The sequence below is a fragment of the Ursus americanus genome, chromosome 17 (genome assembly GCF_024610735.1).
Source record: "Ursus americanus isolate L20-20 chromosome 17, mUrsAme1.1.p, whole genome shotgun sequence".
NCBI classification, from domain to species: domain Eukaryota; kingdom Metazoa; phylum Chordata; class Mammalia; order Carnivora; family Ursidae; genus Ursus; species Ursus americanus.
This window is the reverse complement of record NC_142143.1, coordinates 13,546,578-13,570,881: the sequence shown is the minus strand read 5'-3', so window position 1 is coordinate 13,570,881 and position 24,304 is coordinate 13,546,578. Positions and strand designations below refer to the sequence as shown.

The window sequence follows — 24,304 nt, the reverse complement described above, 5'->3', positions numbered from 1 at the left end:
TGAGCTCCTCAGGAGTCCCACTCCTAGTCAGACAGCAAAGCTTATCCAAAAACCTTCACAGGAACATTATCCATAACCGTCAAGAAATGGAAACAACCCCAATGACCACCGCGTCACGAGTGGATAAACAAAATGCAGCCAGGCGCTGGAGTATTACTGGTGATGCGGATAAATGAACCACCACCACCTGCTACGATACGGATGAACCTTGGAAACATGGTGCTCAGTGAAAGAAGCCACTCCCAGAGACTAAATCATAGAAGACACCACTTCTATGAAATGTCCAGAACAATCAAATCTACAGGAACAGAAAGATGAGGGGTGCTGCCAGAGGATGGAAGAAGGGGGAAACGGAGAGCGACTTCTCATGGATACCAAGGTTTCTTTGTGAGGCGATGAAACGGTCTAATATTAGGGAGCATGGATGGTTGGACAAGTCTGCGAATACTAAAAACCAACAGACTGCACACATTTGAAGAGTGAATGTTACAGTACGTGAATTAAATTCCAATGCTCACTCATTTGCCTGAGCTGGGACGTGGCCTGTGAGTTTGGGGAGGGAAGAGACCTAGTCTGCTCAGCAGTTTCTGGGCTTTGTTCCCTAGGGAGCTGCATTGTACAGCGAGTGGTCCGCCATGTTGGGAAGGCCTGCAATTGTCAAGGCTGGCCTCCACCGGGAGGGAAACCCAACTAATCGGGTTGAAAAAGAGCCTGACCGTGCCCACATTTGAAAAAATGTCCTACAGCTCAGAACTAACTGCAAGAAAGAGGGTATTTCATTCTCCGTGTGCAACTTCTGAGTCTTCTTTTACATTCAGTTCCTAACTCAGGAAGGTAAGAAATAGTTTTAATGATTCCAAAATCAGCCAAAGGCCAAGAGCTTCCAACCTATTCTCCTTTGTTCACAGGGAGATTTAGCAGGAGTTCGGCAGATGTTACGGACATATTTACACCAACGGAACTGCACCGAGGGAGGGATAAGAACTTCAGAATTTCTTCTTCTTCACAAAAAAAGATAATTTTCTCGATATAGGATTCGATGTTATTTAATTTTATTTCTGTACAACATCTAAAATAGTCTTTTATACCAGTCACCAATTATATGCATTTTGGGAGCACTGCTTTAAGCCCATGAGAAAAGGCTTCGACGTGAATAGGCCCGCACATCTTCATACACGACAGCTCCCACATAGCGTGCCGGGGTCTGAACAATACAGACATTAAGTCTGGTCTATATTCAGACCGGATCCCACTTTTACAACAAAGGAAGAAGCAAGTGCATGTTTCGTCCTCGGCAGAGCCTGCAGACTTGGCTCATAATGAGCAATGCTCCTGCTGCCTCTGGTTTCCTTAACTGCTCCCCTGTTCCAGGCTGGGATGCAATAAATATGGTAATACAAAGAGCAAAGATGATTAAACCCCAGCTTTCTCCCTGCTTTTCCTTTCTTATCTTGTCAGGAATGTGCCACAGCCCCTACAAGGCAATCCAGGGTCTGCTTTTATTAAAATATACAGGGACATCTGAGCTGAAATAATCCTTAATTATTAAGTTTACAATGGAACTGCAATTTTAGAAAAAGAAGGAGGCTATGACAGCACCTCCAATGCTCAGTGAATCTGTTACACTTAAGAGATTTAATAGAACTCGTGGCAAAAAAACACAGCGGCCAGAAGGATGGTTTTTCGGTGTGAGCTCTTGGTTTGAGGGAGGACGAGTGGCATTGATAATGTGGGAAGATTCAAGGACAAGTCAGTATCACAGCAGAAAAGCTCTTCATGGGGGAAGAACAGAGCAACTTTCAAAAAAAAAAAAAATCAAAAGGCCTTATGGCTTCCAGGATTTGGCAGAGCCAAGGTTAGAATCCCAGGAGCATCAAGAACTCCCCCGTGACCTTGAACAAGCTACTGAACCTCTGTGAGCTTCAGTTCCCTCATCCATTTGTGGGGATAATGGCATCTACCATTCCAGGTTGGGATGAAGGTCAAATACGATGGCCTACGTGATGCTGGGTATCTGAACTATACAAAGTATTTCTCCTTGGTCTTACGTGCATGCACGACCAAATCGCATAGATGCCTTACCTGTTCAAAGGTATCACCTGCCCAAGGTACTTTCTCTTTTCCCTAGCTTTGCTGGGCTATAACGGACAAAAACTGTATAAATTTAAGTTACACATCAAATATATTATAAACATTTAAGGTGATGTATTTATGTATGTATACACTGTGAAGTAATGACCACAATCAAGCTAATTAACTTAACCCACCTCACAGTGACCCTTTCCTTTACTCCATGTTTTCCTAAGTCTTACTAGAACAGGAATGTCCAAGCCTTTATTTTATTTAAAGTAGACTCCACACCCAGCATGGAGCCCAATGCAGGGCTTGAACTCCCGACCCTGAGATCAAGACCCGAGCTGAGATCAAGAGTCGGACGCTTACCCGACTGAGCCACCCAGCACCCCCCAAGCCTTTAAAACCACTATTTACTTCATGCTCAGCACCTCAAAAATACATACTTTGGTGGAGGGATGAAGGGGTGATTACAGAGAGCACAGTAATGATAACAATTCTCTACATGGTCACCCAAAATTAAAAATAAAAAGAATCATGATACTCAAAAGAGTAACTTTTCTTTCCCCCCAATGGCGAGCTCAGACTCTCAAGTTAGGCCGGCTGGGTACAAAGCTAGCTCTAGCATCCTCTCTGTGACCCTTAGCATCATCTGTAAAATGGGGATAATTATAGTACGCACCTCATGGAATCCCAGGAGCATGAAATGCATTAATACCTGGAAAACACTTAGAGAGCTAGGCTCGTGTCTGTTCAGTACACAAAATACAGAAAGGTCTCACATAGATTATCTCTGATGACAGTCCAACAGGGCTCTAGGAGAGCTTTGGGAACAAACCAAAGCTCTGAGAAGTACAGAAACTTCACTAGGGTCACCCAGCTCACAGCTGCTAAGACCAGAATCAGAAGCCACGCTGTTTTATTCAAATCCTTGGTTCTTCCTGTCACAATCTAGAAACTGCTTCTATGGTTAGTTTAAGCCTCAATGAGCAATAACACAATTAGAGGCAGATACTGGGCACAAATATGCTGTTTTATCCTCCATGTTCTTCAGGGGCACAAGTTTAAACAAACAAACAAACCACCGAAAACCCAGCTGCTTGATATGTCACCCAGCTTCCTCCTGCCAACAGGGCTGTGGAGTGTGAGAATAAGGAGATCATCCTCGCAACCAAATATTAAATTTTTACAAGCTGGTCCACCTTCCTGCCCAGGAGGTAAATACCTAGCTGCTAAGTAATTTTTTTTTTCCTCTGCTCCCTAAAAAGCTCGGTTTCCTTGGAGAGCCGCTATACTTTGCAGTTTATCTGCAAACGGGGTTGGAGTTATGTCCCCTAATTTTTCTTTAAATATGCTTCCATCTAGGTAACACAGATACATAACATGCAATTTTCCAGCAGGTAAACCCTCGTTCACATATATCTTGTATTTACTTTTTTCTCAACCACTCTTTTTCTTTATCACAGAGGCTGCATAATGAGATGGCCAAAAATACATGTAAAGACGAGACAAAAAACAAGATCACCTTTCTTTCTCCTTCTCCACACACAGCACAAAGAACTCCATTTCTAAACACGGTCTCTGCCAGTCTTTCTGCCACCGATATTTTGACCACGGTTACGTGGCTCGTGCTTACACAGGGGAATAATGTTATGCATATGCTTTGAACTGTGTTGTCATTTACATCATAAAATACAACCTGTCCACATTAGGACATACGTTTTAAGACCAACCGAGAACATGGCTTACCACAAAAGGATGGTCCGCTATTCAGTCTTTCTGTTCTTTTAAGTATTCAAATTTTTACGATTATAAACAGTCAGTCATAAAAGTCTTTTTTGGTAGTCAGGATTATCCTTTGAAGACAGAGTCCCTGAAGTAGTCATATAGGGTCAAGGTCTTGGGCATTAGCACCATAGAACTTCTTTCTCAAAAGATTATAGCAATTTCCAGTTCTGGTAGGAGTTTATAAGAGTGCCCGGATATCACTCTTTTACCATCTTTTAAACTAGAGCATGCCCACTGTCACCAGCCACACCACGGAGGTAAAATGGATTGGATGTTAACACAGCAAGCCTTAAATGAAAATTTGCTGAAAATCTTGTCTGGAAGATAAAGCTAATTGCTGTAATTAACAATGAAAGCCAAAAGAAGCATCCTACCACTATTATTATATTATTATTAACATTAGAAAGGTACTTCATTTGCCAAAGCATTTTATAATCATATATTGGTTAATTCCCATAACGTGCCTCAGAAGCAATGAAGGTATTTATAGCCGGACCTTCTGAGCGAAAAGTCTTTCAAAAGTCCTTTTGTCTTGATACCTCAAGTCATTATCACCAGCACATCAATTCGCAGACCTTCTCATTTGTCGAACTGCAAGGATGGGAGGGACTGAAGCGGTCATCTGAACCAAGATCAAGTAGTCAGTGACGTGGCATGCAGAATTTTCCTCATGCATACTAAGAATCTGCTTTCTTCTCAACTCCCCATGCCTCCACGAGAGCATGGCATGCCATCAGCGGCCAATTATAAATCTGCTATTTTTAAACGTAACATCTTTGTGCAGCACAGTGACTGTAGGAGTGGAAGTTTACACTCAATGGGATTCCTTAGGGTTTCAGCAACTACTGGAATGATCTGATTTGTAGCTAAAGTGACAGTGATCATATTTACGCCCAACAACACCGAACATTTTTATGGCTTTAAAATTTGCCATAATTGAGAAAGAGCACAAGTGACTATCTGTAATCATGCAAATACGCTTTTCTAAAAAAGGGGGCTTTTCCACCCCCCCTCCAATCAGGGAGGGATCGGAGTTCTTTAGTGGTGACAAGAAGTAAACACAAAAAGGTTGAGAACCACTCATCTAATTCAGTGCTCAGCAGACAAAACGCCTGGTTTCCAGCAGCAGATGAAGGTTGCAAGAACCACAAGGAATCTCAAAAACGGCCCAGGAGTGAGGGTGGTGTACAAAGCGCATCTCACTTCAAGTCAGAGACGTGAGCTTGAGCCCCGCGCGGTCATTCGTTATTTGATAACCCCATCTCCTTCTGTGACGCGCCGCTGAAATCCCAGTGCCAACTGAGCAGAGCTAAGAGGAGGGAACGGAGAGCCCCTACCGCCAGCCGACAGTGTTCTCTACTTGGTGGTTACTCATTTCCCCCCTTTCCCCACTTTGGGGGGTGGGGGTGGAGGCAGGGAATCCCCCCACTCCTGGGTGGGGAGCAGATCTGCTAGCTGACTATAAGCACAGCAGGGCACCAGGAAGAGACCCACCCGGGTGAGTTCAGTACAAACAACTGAGCTAATAAATTTTGTCTTCAACCTAATCAATTCTGGGGTGCAGGGATTCACAGCAAAAGTTAGTGACCTAGGAACTAAAGTCTAAAGGGTTAAAATGACCTGCTGAAAGTCACTCAGCTATAGTGTGGCATGAGTGTGTTGTCGAACCAGTCTGAGCTAGATCTGTTAGTTAACTGGTCGAATAAATAGATCCTCAGGTTATTTATTAATGAAGTTTCCCAGATTCACTAGTTAAACAAGTAAACATTGACTGAGCATCTAACACTTGAGAAGTCCTTCCCTAAGATAGGGACAACACAGAAATATAAGGCATGGTTTCTGTTCCCAGAAGTCCCATATTCTACTACAAAAGACATAACGTGAATAAATAAAAAACAATGTACTAAGTAGAGTGATAGAAAGGTGCACAGGGTATTGTGGGCCGGGAGAAGGGGACCCTAGCCCAGACTGACAGGTACAGGTGGGCCTCCTGTTAGAAGGATAAGGAGTTCGCAAAGTTGGGAGGGGAAAGAGGAGGGAGGAGGTGAGAAACAGACAAACAGAGCAGAAGACAACAGGCAGGGCACACCCAGGAGAGGGTGGAAGCTACAAGCAGGTCAGTGTTGCTGGACAGTAAAGTACCAGCAAGGAGAAGAGAGAGGAAGCATGCTGAGAATAAGAGCAGGTCCTGATGGTCTGTGTGCCACAGTAAAGAGGCTCGAGAAAATTCTCCCCTTCCATAACGAGAAGCCAACGAAAGGTTCGAAGACCTCAGATTTGCCTTTCTGAAATACCACCTGGCCTTAGAGGCTGGCTCTGTGGGGACTGGAAGGCCAAGTGCAGGAGAGAGAACACGCAGACCTCAACTGGGCCAGGTGCAGTAGGGATGAAGAGAAGGGATGGAATTAACAATATGAAGAGGGAGACCCCCAAGGGCATCACAGAGGGGCTGGGTGGGGCTCTGAGAAAGCAGACCCAATGGTTAGTTTCCTGTACGGCTGGCCGGTCTCCAGTGCCCACCACACTTCCCATCTCTGCCGCTGCTACTGACCGCTAGATTCGGGCACTAACTTCACATTGGTCTTTGTATCGTTGAGCTCTAAGAGCTTTTCACCACTATTCCCACCGCTCAGAACCTTCTGTATCTTAGCTACAGCCTGGTTCGGCTGCATCCAAACCCTTGGTAAGGATGTTAGAACAGAGCCAAGGACACTGGCTAGAACGACAAACTCAATTCTGGATACACCCTCAATAGATTCTAGATATTGATCAAGCCGAACAGTGAAAACACAGAAGAAAGTTCCTGTAAAAAAGTAAAAGCAAATGGCAGGAGTTTAACTTGGACAAGAGATGACTCGGGAGAGGCAGGCTCACTTTCAGGTGGAAGAGGAACCCATCCTTCATAGGGCTGTTTCCACGGGGATCCACTAGGATGCGCAGACATCAGCTACGGTTTGGAAAATTTTGGTCTAACATAAGGCAGTCTTTCTGATGGTTAGAAATGCCCAGACGTGGGGGCGCCTGGGTGGCACAGCGGTTAAGAGTCTGCCTTCGGCTCAGGGCGTGATCCTGGCGTTATGGGATCGAGCCCCACATCAGGCTCCTCCACTGTGAGCCTGCTTCTTCCTCTCCCACTCCCCCTGCTTGTGTTCCCTCTCTTGCTGGCTGTCTCTATCTCTGTCGAATAAATAAATAAAATCTTTAAAAAAAAAAAGAAATGCCCAGACGTGGGAGGGGCTACGTTGGAACAGAGTAAGTAACCTCTATGAGTTTGTCCTAACAGGGCTGTCCTAACAGAAAACCACACACTGGGGGAGCTTAAACAACAGAAATTTAGTTTTTACGGTTCTGGCGGCAGGAAGTCTGAGGTGAGGTGCCGGCAGGGTTAGGTTCTCCTGAGGCCTCCCACCTGGGCTTGGAGATGGGCATCTTCTCCCTGTGTCCTCTGTGTGAGGCTGTCTCCCAATCTCTCCTTATCGGGACACCAGTCATACTGGACGACAGTCCATTCATATTGCCTCAGTTTAATTGACTTGCCTCTTTAAAGGCCAATCTCCAAACACAGCTCGAATTCTGAGTTACGAGGGGGGAGGTCTCCAACACATCAATTTTAGGGAGACACCGTTCAGTCTATCACACAACCTGTCAACAGGGACATGTACACAGAGAGTTCTGGTGACTGTCAGGCAGGGGAGGCCAATGAAGAAACCAAAGCCTCAAATTCGGGTGTCCCTGAAGGTCCCCTTAGGTCTAAGAGCTACAATCCTAAAATACTGTGGGACAGCCCCTCATTGCTCCCGTTAAACATTATTAACACAATACTCTCCCCAGGGTTTCAGACAAAAATCACATTTTCACAGCAGCTTCGATGATGGATGAGAAATGTTGCTCTTCTGTACCCCCTCCCCCGAGGAAGCATGCAGGCCAGCAGTCATACGTATGAGTCACACGCACGAGCCGCGCTCATGCCTCACGCACCAGCCCGCAGAGTACTGCGGCCACCCTTACCTGTGAAACAGGACAGACTTGACCAAGGTGACGACATCGCGGCTGGCGTTATACCCGGCACAGACGATAGCAACGTGGATCGTCTGGGAAGCAAAGAACACAGGGCAAGCAGTCAGACAGATGGAAGAGGGCCTTCCTGGTGCTTCCGACCACGTGGAAAAGAAAAATCACCCTGATTTCTTGTGAGGATCATTAGAAAACAAAGGACATAGTTTGCAGCTGTGGAAAATAACTTGAGACAGTTTTATTAAGGCCTTTTTAATCGGTTTATGGGGCTATCATCATTTGAAAACCATTAAGGCTCTTTGCAATTGCATTTTGGGGATGAGAGAAAGGGCGATCGGCTCAAATAGGCAAACAGCGAGTCCCCTACCCCCACGTTGGGAGACCGTGACAACTGGTGACAAGAGAGAAGAAAGAATACATCCCGAAAGAAAAAACTGACAGTTAGGGATCTGAGACTGAGAAGCAATGGCTCGGAGTTGGGAAATGTTCTCGCAAGATGTCTCAGGTTAGGGGCACCTGACTGGGCAAAGAGACCAGCGAACATCTGTGAGGGTTCATCTATAACAAGGGGCCCAGCTGGGTCATCATTCCAAGAACTGAAGACTCGCAGAATTGAGGGGAAACTTACAGCGCATTTCATCTGCGCAGTCAAGAGAACAGGCCCCAGACATGAGCCCTGGCTCCGTCCTTTAGCCCAGGGTGACCCTTGGGAAAGTGATGGCATCGGGTGACTCACGGTAACACAAGGGCCATGACACATCCTGCAGGAGGTCACGGAGTACATAGGGAATAATACCAAGAGCAGAATATGGTGCTGGGCACGCTGCCTTCCAACCACAGCAGAGATGGTCTCTAGAGCTGAGCTTCCCAAACGGGGTCCCTTGGCACCCCGGTGTGCGGTAAGTGATTTATAAGAGACAGAGTCAGTTATCTCTTTAAGCGAGCTCTCAAGGCTACCAGGCAGGGCTGGCTCCCTCCGGCTGGGTTACCAGCAACTTGACAAAGATTGAGAAGCCCTGCTCTAGGCCATCCCGTACAGAAAGTCATCAGCTTCTCAAAACAGCTCGAAGAATGAAGGGTTCACACGTCTCGATGTATCTTTGACCGAAGTGCAGCCTTCCGTGAACTGAACCCGGCCTCCTAACAGCCACCCACCTTGCTTGGTCCTGGGAGGACTGCAGAACAAGGACGTTCCCTCCAGCACCCAGTACCTCATGAAACCACTCACAGCCCTGTCCCCACGGCACAGCTTCTTGACGCCCCGTTATCCTAATCAGCAAGTTCAAAACACAGTTCTGTTGATTCTATGAACTACTTTTGCAACTTCCTAGGAGTCTAGAATGACTTTAAAGTAAAGAGAAGAGAAGGGGAAGGGAAGAAAAATGCAGTTCTGAAACCCTGGCCACTCCCCTACACTCCCCTTCTAGGGAAGAATCCCCTACTCCCCTTTCAAGACAATGACCCCTGGTTCCCAGACCTACTTCACCACCCCACCCGGGACATCACTAAGGGAAGTTGACTCAGGCTTAGACAGATGGGATTCGAATTCTGAAACAGGGACTCTTCACCCTCATAGTACATCAGAAACACCAGAAAGATTTTTAAACTACTCCCTGTGAACCAACCCCACCTCAGACCAATTAACTCACTATCTCTGATGGCCAGGATCTGAAATCCCTCTGCTGGCAGGTAGCAGTTCTTGACAGGAGGCAAAAATCACCCCCCGCCCCGCCCTACCCAAAACATCCGACAAAGTCGGGAGTCATTTTTGGTGGTCACTCCTGGGGGTGTGTGGGGCTATGGCATCGAGTGGGCAGCAATCAGGGATGCTGCTTGACCCCCTTCCAGGCACAGGGCAGCCCCCACAACAGAGAATTATCCTGCCCCAAAGCTCACAGGGCTGTTGTGAGGAAATTCAGCTTTCAGAAAGAAGAGGGGGTGCGGGGAAACTCAGACCCACGAGCTACCAACTCGACCTCGTCTCACATAAAATTAGACCCTATTATGCATATCTTAATTTCCCCACCTGTAAAACGAAGACACCATCGCTTATCTCTGGATATTATCTCCCAAAGACTCAGGATGAAACACTATAACGCGGAATGCAACTGTCACCGTTTAAATCACGAAGGAAATGAAAAGGAAAACGCCTGCATGCAGGAGACATAGCCAGGAAGGGGACAAGAATGGATAAAAGCTGAATCAGGCTCTTTGGAATCACAAATATTTAAACACGCGGCCCCGGGAGATCAAACTTTGTCTTGGCTTCAGGGTTCAGGGGCTTTTTAAAATGGGCCCATTAAATGTAAGCACAAGCGTGCACATTCTCAAACATTTTACATAATTTTCCAATCTCTTTGGTTTCATCCAGTGCACCTGCCACCATGAATAAATTCATCTGGAGCTGTGGCAGCCAGGCCCTGTCACCCAGGAACGCAGAAAATCGGAGCGCCGTGAACATGTCCCAGGAGTTCGGGATGGCCCCAACTTTTGTGGGGACAGCAGTGAATGCGAAGAATGGGACAGGGGTTAGGGGTTCGGAGTGAATGGGGTACAGGGATGAACATTCCTAGAGAGTCACAAATATGGTCTCACCACCATAACTTGGTCTGGAAGCTACGAAGTCCACATTTCAAGTGTTTCAATGTAGTGACTTAAAGAGGACCGACCAATGGCCACAACTACGGGGACAGTCCTCTCATCAGAGTAAAGGGTCTAAGTATGAGATTCAGTGACCACTGGCCACTCACCAAGCCTTCCTCCTTATATTTCATATAGATGTCTTACTTGCCTTTATGGTCACAAAGCTCGGATGGGGGTTGGGGGCAATGATCTTATCTGCTCCTCTGAACTCACTCTTATTCTTCAATTCACTCCGTGCCTGAGCGCCTGACCTTTACAGACTGAATAAATGGGCTCTCACTGCCTCGGGTTTCTGGTTGAGTTTGATCACTTGCAGGCCTGAGAGCAGGCGGAAAGAGGTCCGATCCCCTACACCTTTCAGAAACCCTCTCCCAGAGTTCCAGCTCGCCTGGGCCCCAGAAGGCCACCCGCCTCGTGCCCTCCAGGCCCAGGGGTTGTAGTGACTCCCTCCAGGGAGCTCCACCACCCTCGCTGGCTCCCACGTCTGTGGTCCTGCCTTAAAGCCTTCCCAGCTCGTTTGAGTGCGCCATCGGTTTCCTCCTAGGGCCTGACCAGTTCCAGTGACCAGTACCAGGCGCATTGGTCCTGGTGGCTGGAAGGAAAGGACACGTGGCTCAGAGGCATTCAGAGAGAAACTGCTGATCCTTAAGGTGAAATGAGGCAGGAGAGCACTAACAGAGCAAGCTGGAGAATGTGTAAGTTGTGTTTATAAATTTCAAGCAGCTTGACAAAGTTCTCAGACACACGGACCACAGGTTCTTTCTAAGGGAGCCCACAGAGCTTCCTGCTTACTCCCTGCAGTCCTGTCTCTGATGCTTGGCACACACCCACGAGCTGCACCTGAAAGCATGAGGTAGCCGAACGAGGGCCAAGTGAGTGACGTTTACTTCTAGGACCTGGAAGGAGGATCCAGGCATGACATGGGCATTTCTGCGGTCCCTGATACACCAGGCACTATGTTGTGCTCAGAGGACAGAAAGGCGAATCGGTCCCCCTGGGGTCAAGTGACGAGGGAGAAAGACGGCTAACCAAAGAGTCCCATCAGAGACTGGGAAGCCTCCATGGACAGCGAGCTCAGTGTCCTTGCAACCCAGAGGAGCCTGTGCCACCTAGACGAAGAGGATGCCAGAGAGCTTCTAGGAAGAGAGGGCATTTCAGGGACCCGACCAGGGCCATCGTCACTCCTGACATTCAGGGCCAGCTGGGATTTGTAGCTCTCTGCTTGTCAGCCTTCAACATGGCCAGAAAAAGAACATTCTCTGTGTTCTGCAACCCCCTTGACCTCACCCCAACACACACAAGAAAAATCTCCATGGGGTTGTTTTCTCAAATAGGGGTGCAGGGAAAAGAAGTGCCAAAGGAAATCCAGAAGAAACTAAGGGATGGCAGGCGAGGTGGGAGCCTGGCAGAAGTGACCAGTACTGTGCCCAGCTGTGCTGCCCCAGCGCACCGGGAGCAGGACACAGAAGGCCCGGGACTCCCTGCAGGGCATTCTGTCGGGGGCACGACTGAGTGCGAGCATCTCTATCAGGGAGACTGCTGGTGGGGGGGACAGAGGGGAAACCCATTTCAACACCAGTATCTGTGCTGTGAAAAGTCAGGCTCAGCCTCCCTTCCGAGGACAGCAGCAGACCTCTGTGTTTGAGGGGAGGGGAGGAAGGCCTCTTGAGGACAGGTAGCAGCGAGAAGCACACGGCCAGGGACAGAGGCGGAGGTGGCTTTGTGGGGAAAACCCAACCAGAGTGAAGAGATCTGGTTTGAGTGGCAACATCAAAGCTAAGCTGCGGCCGTGTGACCTTGGAGCCATCACTTAATGTCCTGGGGCCTCCTTGGCTTGTCTGTAAAATGGAGATAAAAATGGGCACCGCACTGGGTTGCTGTGCGTATCTGACAAGCGAGTGCAAGGTGTCCCTAACGAGCAGATGCTGTTTACAGAATGCCTGAACAGCATACGGAGAAGTTGTTCAACAGCTTTGTGCCTTAACTCCCTCCCCCACACGACAGGGACATAGCACTACTCATCCTCCAGGGCCTGTTGAGGACAAGTGGCTCTCAAATTCCGTGTGCATCACGATCCCTGAAGGGCTGGCGTAGACAGAGCCAGGGGGAATGGGGACTCGTTCCCCGAGTTTCTGATCCAGAGGTTTGACCTGGGGCCTGAGGACCGCCGGCATCCAGGTGATGCTGACGCTGCCGGTCCAGGGACCACACTTTGAGAACCACTACTCTAGTAAGTGCTTTGAAGAACGTCGGGTAAAAACTCAACCAGATGTTACTGTGATCATACTGAGAGTATGAGGGGTGTTCCAAGAACTTGTTTCTAATACCTCTCCAGTGGAGAGCACCTTTCCTGCACTTGTATAAAAGACAGCACCCATCACTGTCCCCAGGTCCTAGAACTCAGAACTCTCAAGATGAGGACGAGGCAAGGGAGGAGGACTCAAGATGCAGACTTTTTCTGTGCAAAGAACAAAACCGTGGAAATCAGGAGAGCTGGGGGGTGGCTGCAGCTCTAGCTCTGGCCAGCTGTGTGACCCTGTGCAGATACCTTAACCTCTCTGATCCTTAGTGAATCCTCTCTACAAGGAGGAAGGTAGAATTTCTCTATATAGTAATACACAGGTGACACTTTCCAAGACCCCCAAAGGACGCCTGAAACCGTGGACAGTACCGAACCCTATATATACTTTTTTTCCCCCCTACAGATGCATACCCATGATAAAGTTAAAAATTAGGCACAGCAGGAGATTAACAACTAATAATAAAACAATTACGGCCGTATACTGTAACAGGTTACGTGAATGTGGTCTCTCTCAAAGTCTCTTACTGTACCTCACCCACCCTTCTTGTGATGACGGGAGAAGGTAAAATGCCGAGGTGCTGAGTTACAGTGAGGGAAAGGACGCGGGCATTCTGACACAGCGTCAGGCTACCAAGGACCTGAGGATCCGTCAGGAGGAGAATCAACTGTTTCCAGGACAGCTGACCATGGGTAACTGTAACTGTGGAAAGTGAACCATGGCTAAGGTGGGATTCCTCTACGGAGTCCTCCTAATATCCAGGGTTTTCCAAAATTCAAGATGAAGAGTGAGGCAGGGTGGTGACGTGTGTCGTCCAAGGTCCCATGGCTCAGCCAGTCAGTGGCGAATTGAGGGGCTGAATTCAAAGTCCTGTTGTTAAACCCGTACTGCTCGGTCTCAGTAAGACACAAGTGGAACTATGAAAATGAAAGAAATGCATTGCTGATGAGCCACCTAAAATCATCTTACAAACATCCAAGGCACCTCTAACTCTTTTGGGAAGCTGGTGATAAGAGTATTGTCTCCTCTAAATACTAAACCATGGCCCCAAAAGACAAAATTATTTCAACTCTGTAGGAGACAAAAGGAGACACCTCCTATTGTGTTGTCGATATTGTGTTATCAATATTGTGTTATCAATACTGTGTTATACTTGAATTAAAAAATTAAAAATAGGGGCACCTGGGTGGTTCAGTCACTTAAATGTCCGATTGTTGGCTTCGGCTCAGGTTATGATCTCAGGGTTGTGAGATTGAGCCCCACACCGGCTCAGAACGGAGTCTGCTTGGGATCCTCTTCCTCTGACCCTCCCCCTGGCTCATGCTTGCTCCCTCTCTCTCTCTCTCAAATAAACAAAAATAAATCTATAAAAAATTTTAAAATAATTTACAAGTAAGGGTAGACGCCTCCTGATTGTAATGGCAGCCAAGCTGTCAGGGGCTCAGCAAGGAAGGGCCACACTTCGAGTGGGGACTTCGAGCACCTTCTCCATAGTCAAGGCCTAGTAAATGGAGAACATATGAATGAAACACCCCCCCCACCCCCACATTCTCCACCCTGCATACTTCCGGCCTGCCTTAGGGCTTCCCTGTGTGACAAAGAACATAATACCCTCAGCGGTCAGAAACCCAAATGCTATGCGGAGAGCATACGAAAAGGGAGAGCCTGATTTTAGGGTGGGTCAGCAGAAACTTAACTGCTACAGAAGACTCATGTCTGGGGAAAGTAGGCTGTCTGAACGCAGCCCCATACTGACCCGCCACGGACGGCACGTGCCACGCTCCTACCTACAGGATGACCTGCCTGACCCACAAAGCCCATACACGTTGCCGAAACACACCACCATTCTGCAAGTGTAGACGGTGCACCTTCTCTGTGGCCAGACTCCCTCACAGGTGCGAGGGAAAGGCAGGGAACCAAAGAGGGAGGCCAGGCTGCGGGGCAACGCGTCCACAGGGAGAAAGCTGGGGAGTAAGCCAGATCTTCTAGAGAGCAAGGGCCTTTGCAAGAACTTAACTTTTCCTGCGTGTGAAGAGAGAAGCCCCTTGAGGGTTCAGAGCTAAGAAATGGCAATGATCAACTTCTTTTTTAAAAGACTTATTCGAGCTGCTAGTTGAGAACAGGTTATCTCTGTGTGCATGTGCAGGGGTGGGGGGAAGGAAGCAAGGAAACCGGATGCAGAGAGAATAGTCAGGAGGCTACTGCAACCCCCCCCAACCCCCCAGCACGGTGGACGCTGTGATAGGCTGCCCAAATGCACTTCAGTGAGGTCCGTGGTGCCTTGGGGGCCAGGAACTGCCTGTGCAGAGAGCCGCCTCCCCTGGGGCAGCCCGGCCCCAAGGACCGGCCCTCGCAGACTAAGCCAGAGGTGGTGCGGCACAGGGAGACAAAGGTGGAGGTGCGAAATGGCCACAGGATGTATTCCTTCAAAGTCCTTGGTGATCTGCCTGCAGTAGGCTTCTCTAGCAGAGGAGGGAGAACAGTGTAGGGATTAAGATTTACAACCTGTGGCGGGGATGTGGGGAAACTGCACCCTTATGCGCTGTTGCTGGGAGCATAAAATGGTGCAGCTGCCGTGGAAAAGAATATGGTGGCCCCTGGAATAATTAAGAACAGAATTACCATATAACCCAGCCACTCGACCTCGAGGTATATATCCAAAGAACTGAAAGCAGATCTCCGAGAGAGATGCGCACCCATGTTCAGGGCAGCGTTATTCACAGTAGCCAAGAGGCAGAAGCAGCCCAGGTGGCCCCCGTCAGGTGAACGGATGCACGAAACGTGGTCTGGACATACGGTGAAATATTATTCAGCCTTAACAAGGAAGGGAATCCTGTCTCATGCTGCAGTGTGAACTTGGAGGACATCGTGCTAAGTGAAATAAGCGAGTCACCAAAAGACAGGTACTGTTAGATCCCATTTATATGAAGTATCTCCTGGAGACTAATTTACAGGAGGTAGGATGGTGGTTGCCAGGGTCTGGGGTGAGGGGAGGGAAAAACAGGAGCGCTGCTGTTTAATGGGTAGAGCTTATTTTGCGAGATGAAATCGTTCTAGAGATCTGTTGTACAACAAGTGAATATACTGATCACTACTGAAATGTACACTTCATTTCTAAGAGTAAATTTCATGTTACATGGCTTTGTTGTACCACAGTTAAAGACAAAAGAGATTTGTAAATGTGAACCCACATTTTTCAGCTATGTGGCCTAAGCTCAGGCTTCCCTAGTTAGAAATTCATGATTGAGTCCGGGAGCTAACACGTGTACAAGTGCAGCGTCTGCTACCAGATTCTTGCACAAAAAGTGAAAGCAGACGTGATCACCAACGCCCTGCCTCCTCTTTGCACGGTGCTCATGCTCTGATCAAGCTGGGGGACTCACAAGGTTTCCTTGCTTCCATAATGTGCTCTCAGTTTAGGGTGCCCTGGTGCTTCACCTCACTTATCAACCTCCTCCCCATCTTTCAAGATACACCAGCACCTGCTGGGAACTCAGTGTCTTCATCTATAAAAAAAAAAAAAGGGGGGGGTAAAAACTTGTCAAGCTCTGCTGTACAGATTAACTGAGATGATTGACGTAAAGGGATTAGAGCCTACAGTCGGGTATGATAGGAGATAGCCATCAGCAATCAGCATTAATTACTATTCCTGTAAGAGTCTGGAGTATGCTGAAGGCTCTACATTCAGAGCCTGGAGCCTTAAATAGTCCTGAAAGTCAGGCATCAGTTTCTTTCCTTCTCCCTTACCCAGCTCTCCTTCAAGTAAGGATTGGGATAGTCTTTCTCCCATGGTTGAAAGGAGGGCTTTCAGAGCTGCCTGACTCCCTCTGCTGTGTCAAAGCTGGTGCTGCCTTCATCCTTCTCCCAGACAAGAGGGCAGAAGACACAGGAATGAGGAGATGAGCCACTGGAATCATTTATTATTGGGGCCAGGGGAGCAACTGTGCAAAATTAGGACAGACCCTTTATTTTTCACCCCTTTACCACCATCATCTTTAAAATGAGAAGGTTGCAACTTTATTTGTTGCTGTTAATGGCACATTTTCAAAAATAAAACGTAATAAGAGAGCATGATACAGAAAGCAGATCAAGGCAGGACTCCTCTGGAGTAAGCGCAGACAGGAGGCTGGGGGAGACGGGGCCCCTTTCCATGGCCATGGTGTGGTAGCCACCTCCAAGATTGTCCCCACAGATCCCTGCCAGCGTGTGCAGCCCTGGAACAGCCTCTCCTACACTGTATCAGCATCGGTCTACAGGACCAACGGAGGTTGGCAGAACTAACAGTATATGACATCCAGGGCGAGGTCGTACAGAGGATTGTGGCCTCTGCCTGGTTCATCCCTTACTCAGGGGACAGGGAGCTGCTGCAGTGTGAGAACACACAAGCCAGCCTATGGACCTGAGGTCCCAGCCATGCCAGCGTGCCATCTCCAAAGCAGATCAAGCCCCAAATGACAGCCACCCTCGCAGACATCTTAACTGCCACCGCATGACAACCCTCCGGACACAAGGTACAACTAAGCTGCTTCCAGATTCCTGATTCTCAAGTGGTACGATCCAAGAAATGCTTGTTATTTGAAATCATTAGGTTTTGGGGACAACCTGGTAGGAAGCAGTCAGTAACCACTAGACCCAGGTAGGGGAGGTAACCTAAGTAACCACTATAGGAGCTAGGGTTCCCAAAAATCACTGCGTAAGAAAATCCTGCTAGGTTTCTTCCACCTATAATGTTCCCTAACTCCAGGGCCTGACACTGAGGGAAGATATGTTAGCAGACTTACATCCATGAAGGAGCCCAGAAGACAACCTATGAGACCAATAAAATGTGAATCCAAATGCTACAACAGTATCTTCCGATAGCGACGTGAATATGCGAGGTGGCAGGCAACCCCCCCCACTGCTGAGTTATCTCCTAAAATTCCCTAAAATGAAGTGAAAGCACTAGATCGAAATACTGTGGTTTCAGGGGCCCAGAAAATGAAGGCGCAAGGTGTCAAGCTCTATAAACGTAATGCCTAAAGCAAAACGGTACATCTGTACTGAGCTAACAAATACACTCACAGTCTGGAAGGCAATTTTAACTTTTTTTTTTAAAGATTTTATTTGAGAGAGCGCACAAGCAGGGGGGAGCTACAGGCAGAGGGAGAAGCAGGCTCCCTGCTGAGCAAGGAGCCCGATGTGGGGCTCGATCCCACTGGGATCATGATCTGAGCTGAAGGCAGATGCTTAACCGACTGTCTGAGCCACCCGGGCGCAGCCCCTACCTCCCGCCTCCCCCACCAAGTACAGGTTCTAGAAGCAAACTGCTTAGGTTCAAATTCAAGCTCCACCTCTTCCCGGTAGTAGGACTTTGAAATAATTATTGAAACTTTCTTAGCAACTTTCTAATGTGTCAAATGAAGAAAGTATGCTGTGTGGATTGAATGAGATATTTTATGTAAATTATTTCATGTAAATTATAGCACAATGTCTGATCCACTTTAAAGGCTGAGTAAATGTTAACCTTTATTACTATTACATTACTACCGAGAAATGAAGCTCAAAGCATGGAGTAGGAGAGACAGACTTCCGTAATGGTGGTCTCACATCAGTCAGTCCCATTCACCTGACCTCCCACGGTAACAATATCAACTGCTGTTGTATTCAAGGACCTCCGCCAATTCTGACATTCCGCCCACTGAGAGACGGGGTTGTGTGCTTTTCCCTGTGAAACTGGGTGAGCTTTTGAGTCTCTTCCAATGAACAGATTACACTGTCAGAAGTGATACTATGTAACTCTGAGGCCAGGTCATAAAAACTATTTCTGCTCAGTCTCGGTCACTGGAACACTTGTCCTGAGTCTTCAGCTGCCAGGGAAGTGGCCAACTGCCCTGGGGCTGCCATGTTGTAGGGAAGTCCAAGCCAGCCGCAGAGAGAGACGTGGAGAGGCCCCAAGTCTACGACAGGGAAGGGTGATGCTGGGCTAGCACCCACTGCTCCAGCCCTCGTTGTTCAGCTCCAGCCACGATCTAATGACATGTGTATGCGGGACCCCGAACCAGAACCGCGCACCAAAGCCCTTCCCAAATCCTTGACCCAGAGAAACCAAGAGAGCTAATAAAATGACTGGTGTCGTTTTAAGCCACAACATTTTAGGTGTTTGCTAGGCAGCATCAGGGATCTGGAACACCCAGAGTAAGGCTATGTGATGCTTGTACAGAGTTAGTTTCCCACCTGCTATCCCAGTTCATCCTCACAAGTGCACTAGGAAGAACAGATTATAAATGCTCATTTTTGTAATGATGACACAGACTCTAAGAGGGTCACAATTACCCCCAGTCATCTGACTAGTGACCGACAAAGCAGAGACTCCCGGTCAGGAATTTGGACCCCAGTTCCAGTGACTTTCCTGCTATAGCAGAGCTGACTCCCAGAACGGACCAGAACCAGAAATGCAAGAAAAATACACCTGTCCAGACACCCGCGGGCCCAAGCGGAAACCACAGAGAATGATCCTCCTGCAAGTTCTGAGACGCGCAGAAACCAGTCCCTCGCTGAAACAGCACGGCCCTGACAGCAGAGCAGGCAAGAATGAAACGGACAGCTCTCTGAAGGCCACATAATTAGGGACGATAAGGGGGCACCAGGACTGGCGAGGGCCCATTGTTTCCATCACCAGAGATCTCGGCTGACAGCCTGGGCATCATTACAGAAGACTTTTCAGAAAGACTTGTCATACCCCGGAGAAGTTTGAGTGCAACAAGGGAGGATGACAATGTCCTCGGTTATGAGGCGCCGTGCTCTGACAGGGCGTCAGGACCGGCTTTGGCACCTGTCATCACCAAGTGTCGCAACAAGGGGAGGCTTCTGTTTTGACCCCACTGACTGACATTTCTTGTTTGCCTCTATGGCTTCTTCACTAAAATCTTTAAAGACGCCGAGTGATGGAGACAAAGGAAGTATCTACACTGGAATGAAGTATGAAGTCAGCAGCTCAAGGTCAAGGTGCCCCTGGAGGAGAGCACCTTGAAACAAGCTGCCAGCAGACCAAGGCTTCCAAATTCACCTGTGGCGGCCTGGAGCAGGACCAGGGCTTCAGCACAGAAAATTTCACCAAAAATAACCTCAAGGTCTAAGAAGTAACATTATCAAAACAGGCAAAGAGAAGGGAAGCGAAGGAAGGAAGCTTTAATTCTCAGGTGCAAAAGATGAAAAAATCAGTTATGAGAAGAATCAACAATCCCTGGATCCTAATTCCTATATTGCTACTTCATCTCTCAAAGAGCACGGGCATGAAGAGAACCCCACTGTTTCTGTTGTGGCTTCAGGCAGTGGCTTGCAAACGGTCCCTACTACCTCACAATCACTTGCATGCATATATAAATAGATATATATTTACATATATATATTTATATGTATTTATTTAATGCTCGTGCTCTTGCAGCTTACACCCAGAGATCCTTGATGAGTAGGTCTAGGGTGGGTCCCACAAATATGCATTTTTGGTATGTGATTCCAATTCACCACCAAATATGGGCACAACCCATGTGATAAAGAATATTCACCGTAACTATGACATCTGTTCTCTCTAGCAGCAGAGCTCCAAAAAGTTAGAAGAGAACGTGGCTTCCTTGAATAACGACCTACCTTTTCCAGGCTCCCTTGCAGCTAGTGGCAGCTCCTGGGAGCCCTACAGGGACGTTCTTCTGCCAGTGTGCCCCAAGAGGAATGGATTGTGACATGTCTACCACGTGTTATGAAAGGGAGGTGGCATGCCCCACCTTAACGTGGCTGCTTTCCTGCCGGCTGGAATGGGGAGACAGGACCAAAGCTCTGGCAGTCATCACGGATGAGACGACCTTGGGAATGCCAGTCAAGGAAACGGAGCAAAACATCACCGGAGCCCACGTTCCCCAGACATCCCTACTTAAAAATAGGGATGCCTCCAGACTTCTCAAGTGTGTAGAGAAATAAGATGCAAAGCCATCGTTAGGGGGAATTTTTTTTTGATACTTTGCCATGAAATCTAATGCCAATAACAACTCTTCCTAGAGTCTGCCTCTGGCTCTGATATCTATTGTCACCACTGACGTAGTACAAACCAGGCAGGAACTTGATTTTTCTCAGTAATTTACAAACGAGGAAACCAAGACCCAGAAAAATGATGTAACTTGCTGAATGCCACATAGCTATTAAGCTGGGCATGGGACCAGGATTTAGGTTCCTGTCTCCCAGCTTCAAGAGCTGTTTTGTCTACACTACTCTGTGGGGCACTCCAGGCAGAAGCCCTCTTTGGAAATAGGATGTGTTTCTCAGGAAACAAAACAGGGGAGACAGACTGTGGTCTGACAGACTATGGCAGGATGAGAAAGTCCCCATTTTCTCCCTCTGCTCCACTTGTCCCCGCCCCCTTTTTTTCTTTCTCATTTCCATTTTTCACCTCCTTGATTCTCAGTCAGTGCCTTGAGTCAGCCTGAGTCATAGCAACGTAAATACATTTCCTCCCTCTGGGCCTTCCCACCTAGTGGGCAGGGTTCCATCGCCCACTCTGAACGGCCACCGGGGTCATACATAACCTGAGAGCAGAGAACCTGCAAGAAAGCCAGCAAGCCTTCTCCCAGGCAAGAAGAGAAGTTCCCCAAATCAGGGTCCTCCCCAATCAGCCAGAAGCAGGGGAATCTGTTAGTACAGCTGAGTCCTCATTTTCAAAGAGGAGAGAGAGAGAGATGTTCAGGACCACAGGCCACTGGGATGGTTGTGGAAGGAAATGGATGGGTCCTGGCATGTGGGCAGGGCTGAATCAACGCACGGCACTTAACACCTCCTGACATTTGAAGTTCTCGATTTCGTGAGCATCTCTTCCTCCACGTCCCCCCTTTTCTTTGTTCATTGATATTTCCCAGCACAGAAAACAGAGTGAGACACATAACAGAGGCTCAGGGACTGTTTGTTGAACGAAAGAATGAATGATAATCCAGGGCTACCATTTCCCAGCCCAGGTTCTCTGGGCTTCCTGACTGACCAACTCCCCATGTCCTGTGTTCTCTCTTGCTAGGACAATGCTTTACTTCACATTTTGTATGCTCACGTGTACATTCCTCACTGGACAGCCTCCACTCACCACTGCCCACCTCTCCACACCTCAACCAGGCTTGAGAAACCACGAGAAATCCTACTAGACCCAGGGGGCTCTCCTCGTTCACTGCTGACCTTCCCCAGAATGGGGTCTATGCTGCTTAGTAAGCCCCACCTTCCCTTGTGACAGACTGTATAGTATCAGCAACCTAACTACTAACCACCCTCACTCGAACAACATGTAACGGTCTGCCAGGGATTTTCAGGGGGGGTTGAAGTCTCACATGCTGACAATGTGGCCAGGAAACGGAATAAAGCAGCAACAGGTAATGCAGCTAACTAAAAATAATAAAAATTAACCATCATTGACAGGGCACCTGGGTGGCTTAGTTGGTTGGGTGTCTAGCTCTTGACTTAGGCTTGGGTCATGGTCTCAGGGTTGTGGGATCGAGCCCCACCCCAGGCTCTGCACTGGCGTGGAGCCTGCTTGGGATTTTCTCTCTCCCTCTGCCTACCCCTTCACCCCCACTTCTCCCAAAAAAGAGAACAACATGCTCTCACTCAAAAAAAAAAAAAAAAGAAAGAAAAAGAAAAAGAAAAAAGAAAAATAATCATAATTGAAAACATACTATGTCCCAGGCACTGTTTGTGGCTTTATGTGACACATCGATTTACTTCTCATAAATCCTCCATGAAGCAGGAACTTTTTCCTCAAATTTATCGGTGAGATATCTGAAGTTCAGAGGTTAGGTAACTCACTCAAGCACCCACAGCAGAAACCACCAGAGCTGGGACAGGAACTCAGGCTCGTCTGGGTCACAAAAGGCGTTGCTCTTAATAGGGGTGCTTTAACTCCTGACTTTGGGAACCAGAAGAAGCAGGAAATGAGTGTGTGTGTGTGTGTGTGTGTGTGTGTGTGTGTGTGTGTGTACACATGTGTGTGTTCAGTGCAGACATAGCATGAATGCATAAATGAGAGGGATGAGGATCGTAGGGAGAAGGGGTGGGTCAGTTTCCCAAATATCCAGAGTTACTAACACAGAAAGCATACTCTGAGGTGGGGGGCAGGACAGAATGCCATAGAAGTTAAATCACTGGTTCTGAACTCCCGAGGCTGATTATAAAGGGAGAAGGAGGTCAAAGGAACTGCCCAACAGGGCCACAACTCCATATGCACCACTCACACTGTAGTCTAAGTAAGAGGCAGCCCCGGGAGGGATGACAACTAGGTGTAGAAATCCTGAGTGGGTCAAAATGAACCACCAAGAAACAAGCGGCAGTTTCCATCCCGTTGCTCCTCTTAACATCTCTGTGGTGCAGAGGCCCTCTTGTGCCCATTTTTCAGATGGCAAGACCAAGGCTCAGAGAGGCTAAAGGATGGGCCAGGCCACACAGCAAGGTGAGGGACGGTGCCAGATTCACATTCGGGGCCGAGTCAAGAACGCCAGCCTTTCCAGGCACCCGGCCGGGCTGCCAGGGCACCTGCGAGGGGTGAAGGCCAGCGGGCCTCGGGATGCTCTTTACCTCGCACTTCTCCACGACCGGCTGCTGCCCGCACTCGGAGCTGTTGCCCGCCACGATGCCGGCGCGGAGGTTCTCGCTGTCCCCGGTACCCTCCTCCATGGAGTAGGTCTTGGAGTGGTTGCCGTGGCGGTGCGCTGGGCCGCGGCCCTGCGCCAGGCTGAGCTGTCTACGCAGCGCGCGGTTCTCCTCCTCCACCTCGCGCACGCGCACCTCCAGGCTCTCGCGCTCCCGCTGGCCGGCTGCCGCGTACCGGGGGCTGTGCGGCTGCGACTCCAGTGGCGACAGGGACACCGGCTTCCCATCTGGGGGGAGGTGGGGAGGAAAGACCAGGTTAGCCGGGACGAAACACCCCGTGAGCCCCGACCCACACCCCACGCCTCTGTCGCTACGCAGGCGGCTCCTTTCACAAGCCCACTGGCCAGGGAAAGCGGGTGGGAACAGAGTGACAAATGCATCCAGACGGACCTGGGGATGAGCTGAGGACAGAAGGACATGACTACGGTGATAAAAATGAACATGCTGTTTAGAGAAGGCAATCATAATTTTTCCTAATTAAATACACCAGCTTCCCTTCCCTACTTGGCACATTTCCAGGTAGACATTCTTGTTCTCTGTAAAATAAGAGTTTGAAAGGAGGACTAGCAGGTGGAGGGGAAAGAGGAAGAGGAGAAGGTGGAAGAGAGCAAAAAGGAGTAAAAAGAACAAAGATTAATAACGACCAAGTTTATTTAGTTCTTCTTATGTGAACTCCTATTCATCCTTCAAAACCCTGTCTCAGAAGCCTCAGCTCCCTTGAGGAAGCCGCCTTCAGTGTGTAGGCAAAATCTTCTTCAGGCTGTTCTAACATGTTTTTTTGGTACATATCACTATGAAAAACATGTACCTAACATACTGTACTTGGTCAATTG

General features: G+C 48.4%; 1 protein-coding gene across 2 annotated transcripts in view; it reads right to left on the bottom strand.

The window, feature by feature from the left end:
* LARGE1 (LARGE xylosyl- and glucuronyltransferase 1) overlaps positions 1–24,304 on the bottom strand; it is a 513,664-nt gene that overhangs the window by 262,543 nt on the left and 226,817 nt on the right. For both annotated transcript variants that reach the window (XM_045779979.2, XM_045779980.2), the window contains exons 3-4: positions 23,397–23,698; positions 7,870–7,952 (exon numbers count right to left, since the gene is read on the bottom strand). In XM_045779979.2, the coding sequence (XP_045635935.1) occupies positions 7,870–7,952; positions 23,397–23,698 (385 nt within the window). The remainder of the gene's footprint in view (positions 1–7,869; positions 7,953–23,396; positions 23,699–24,304) is intronic.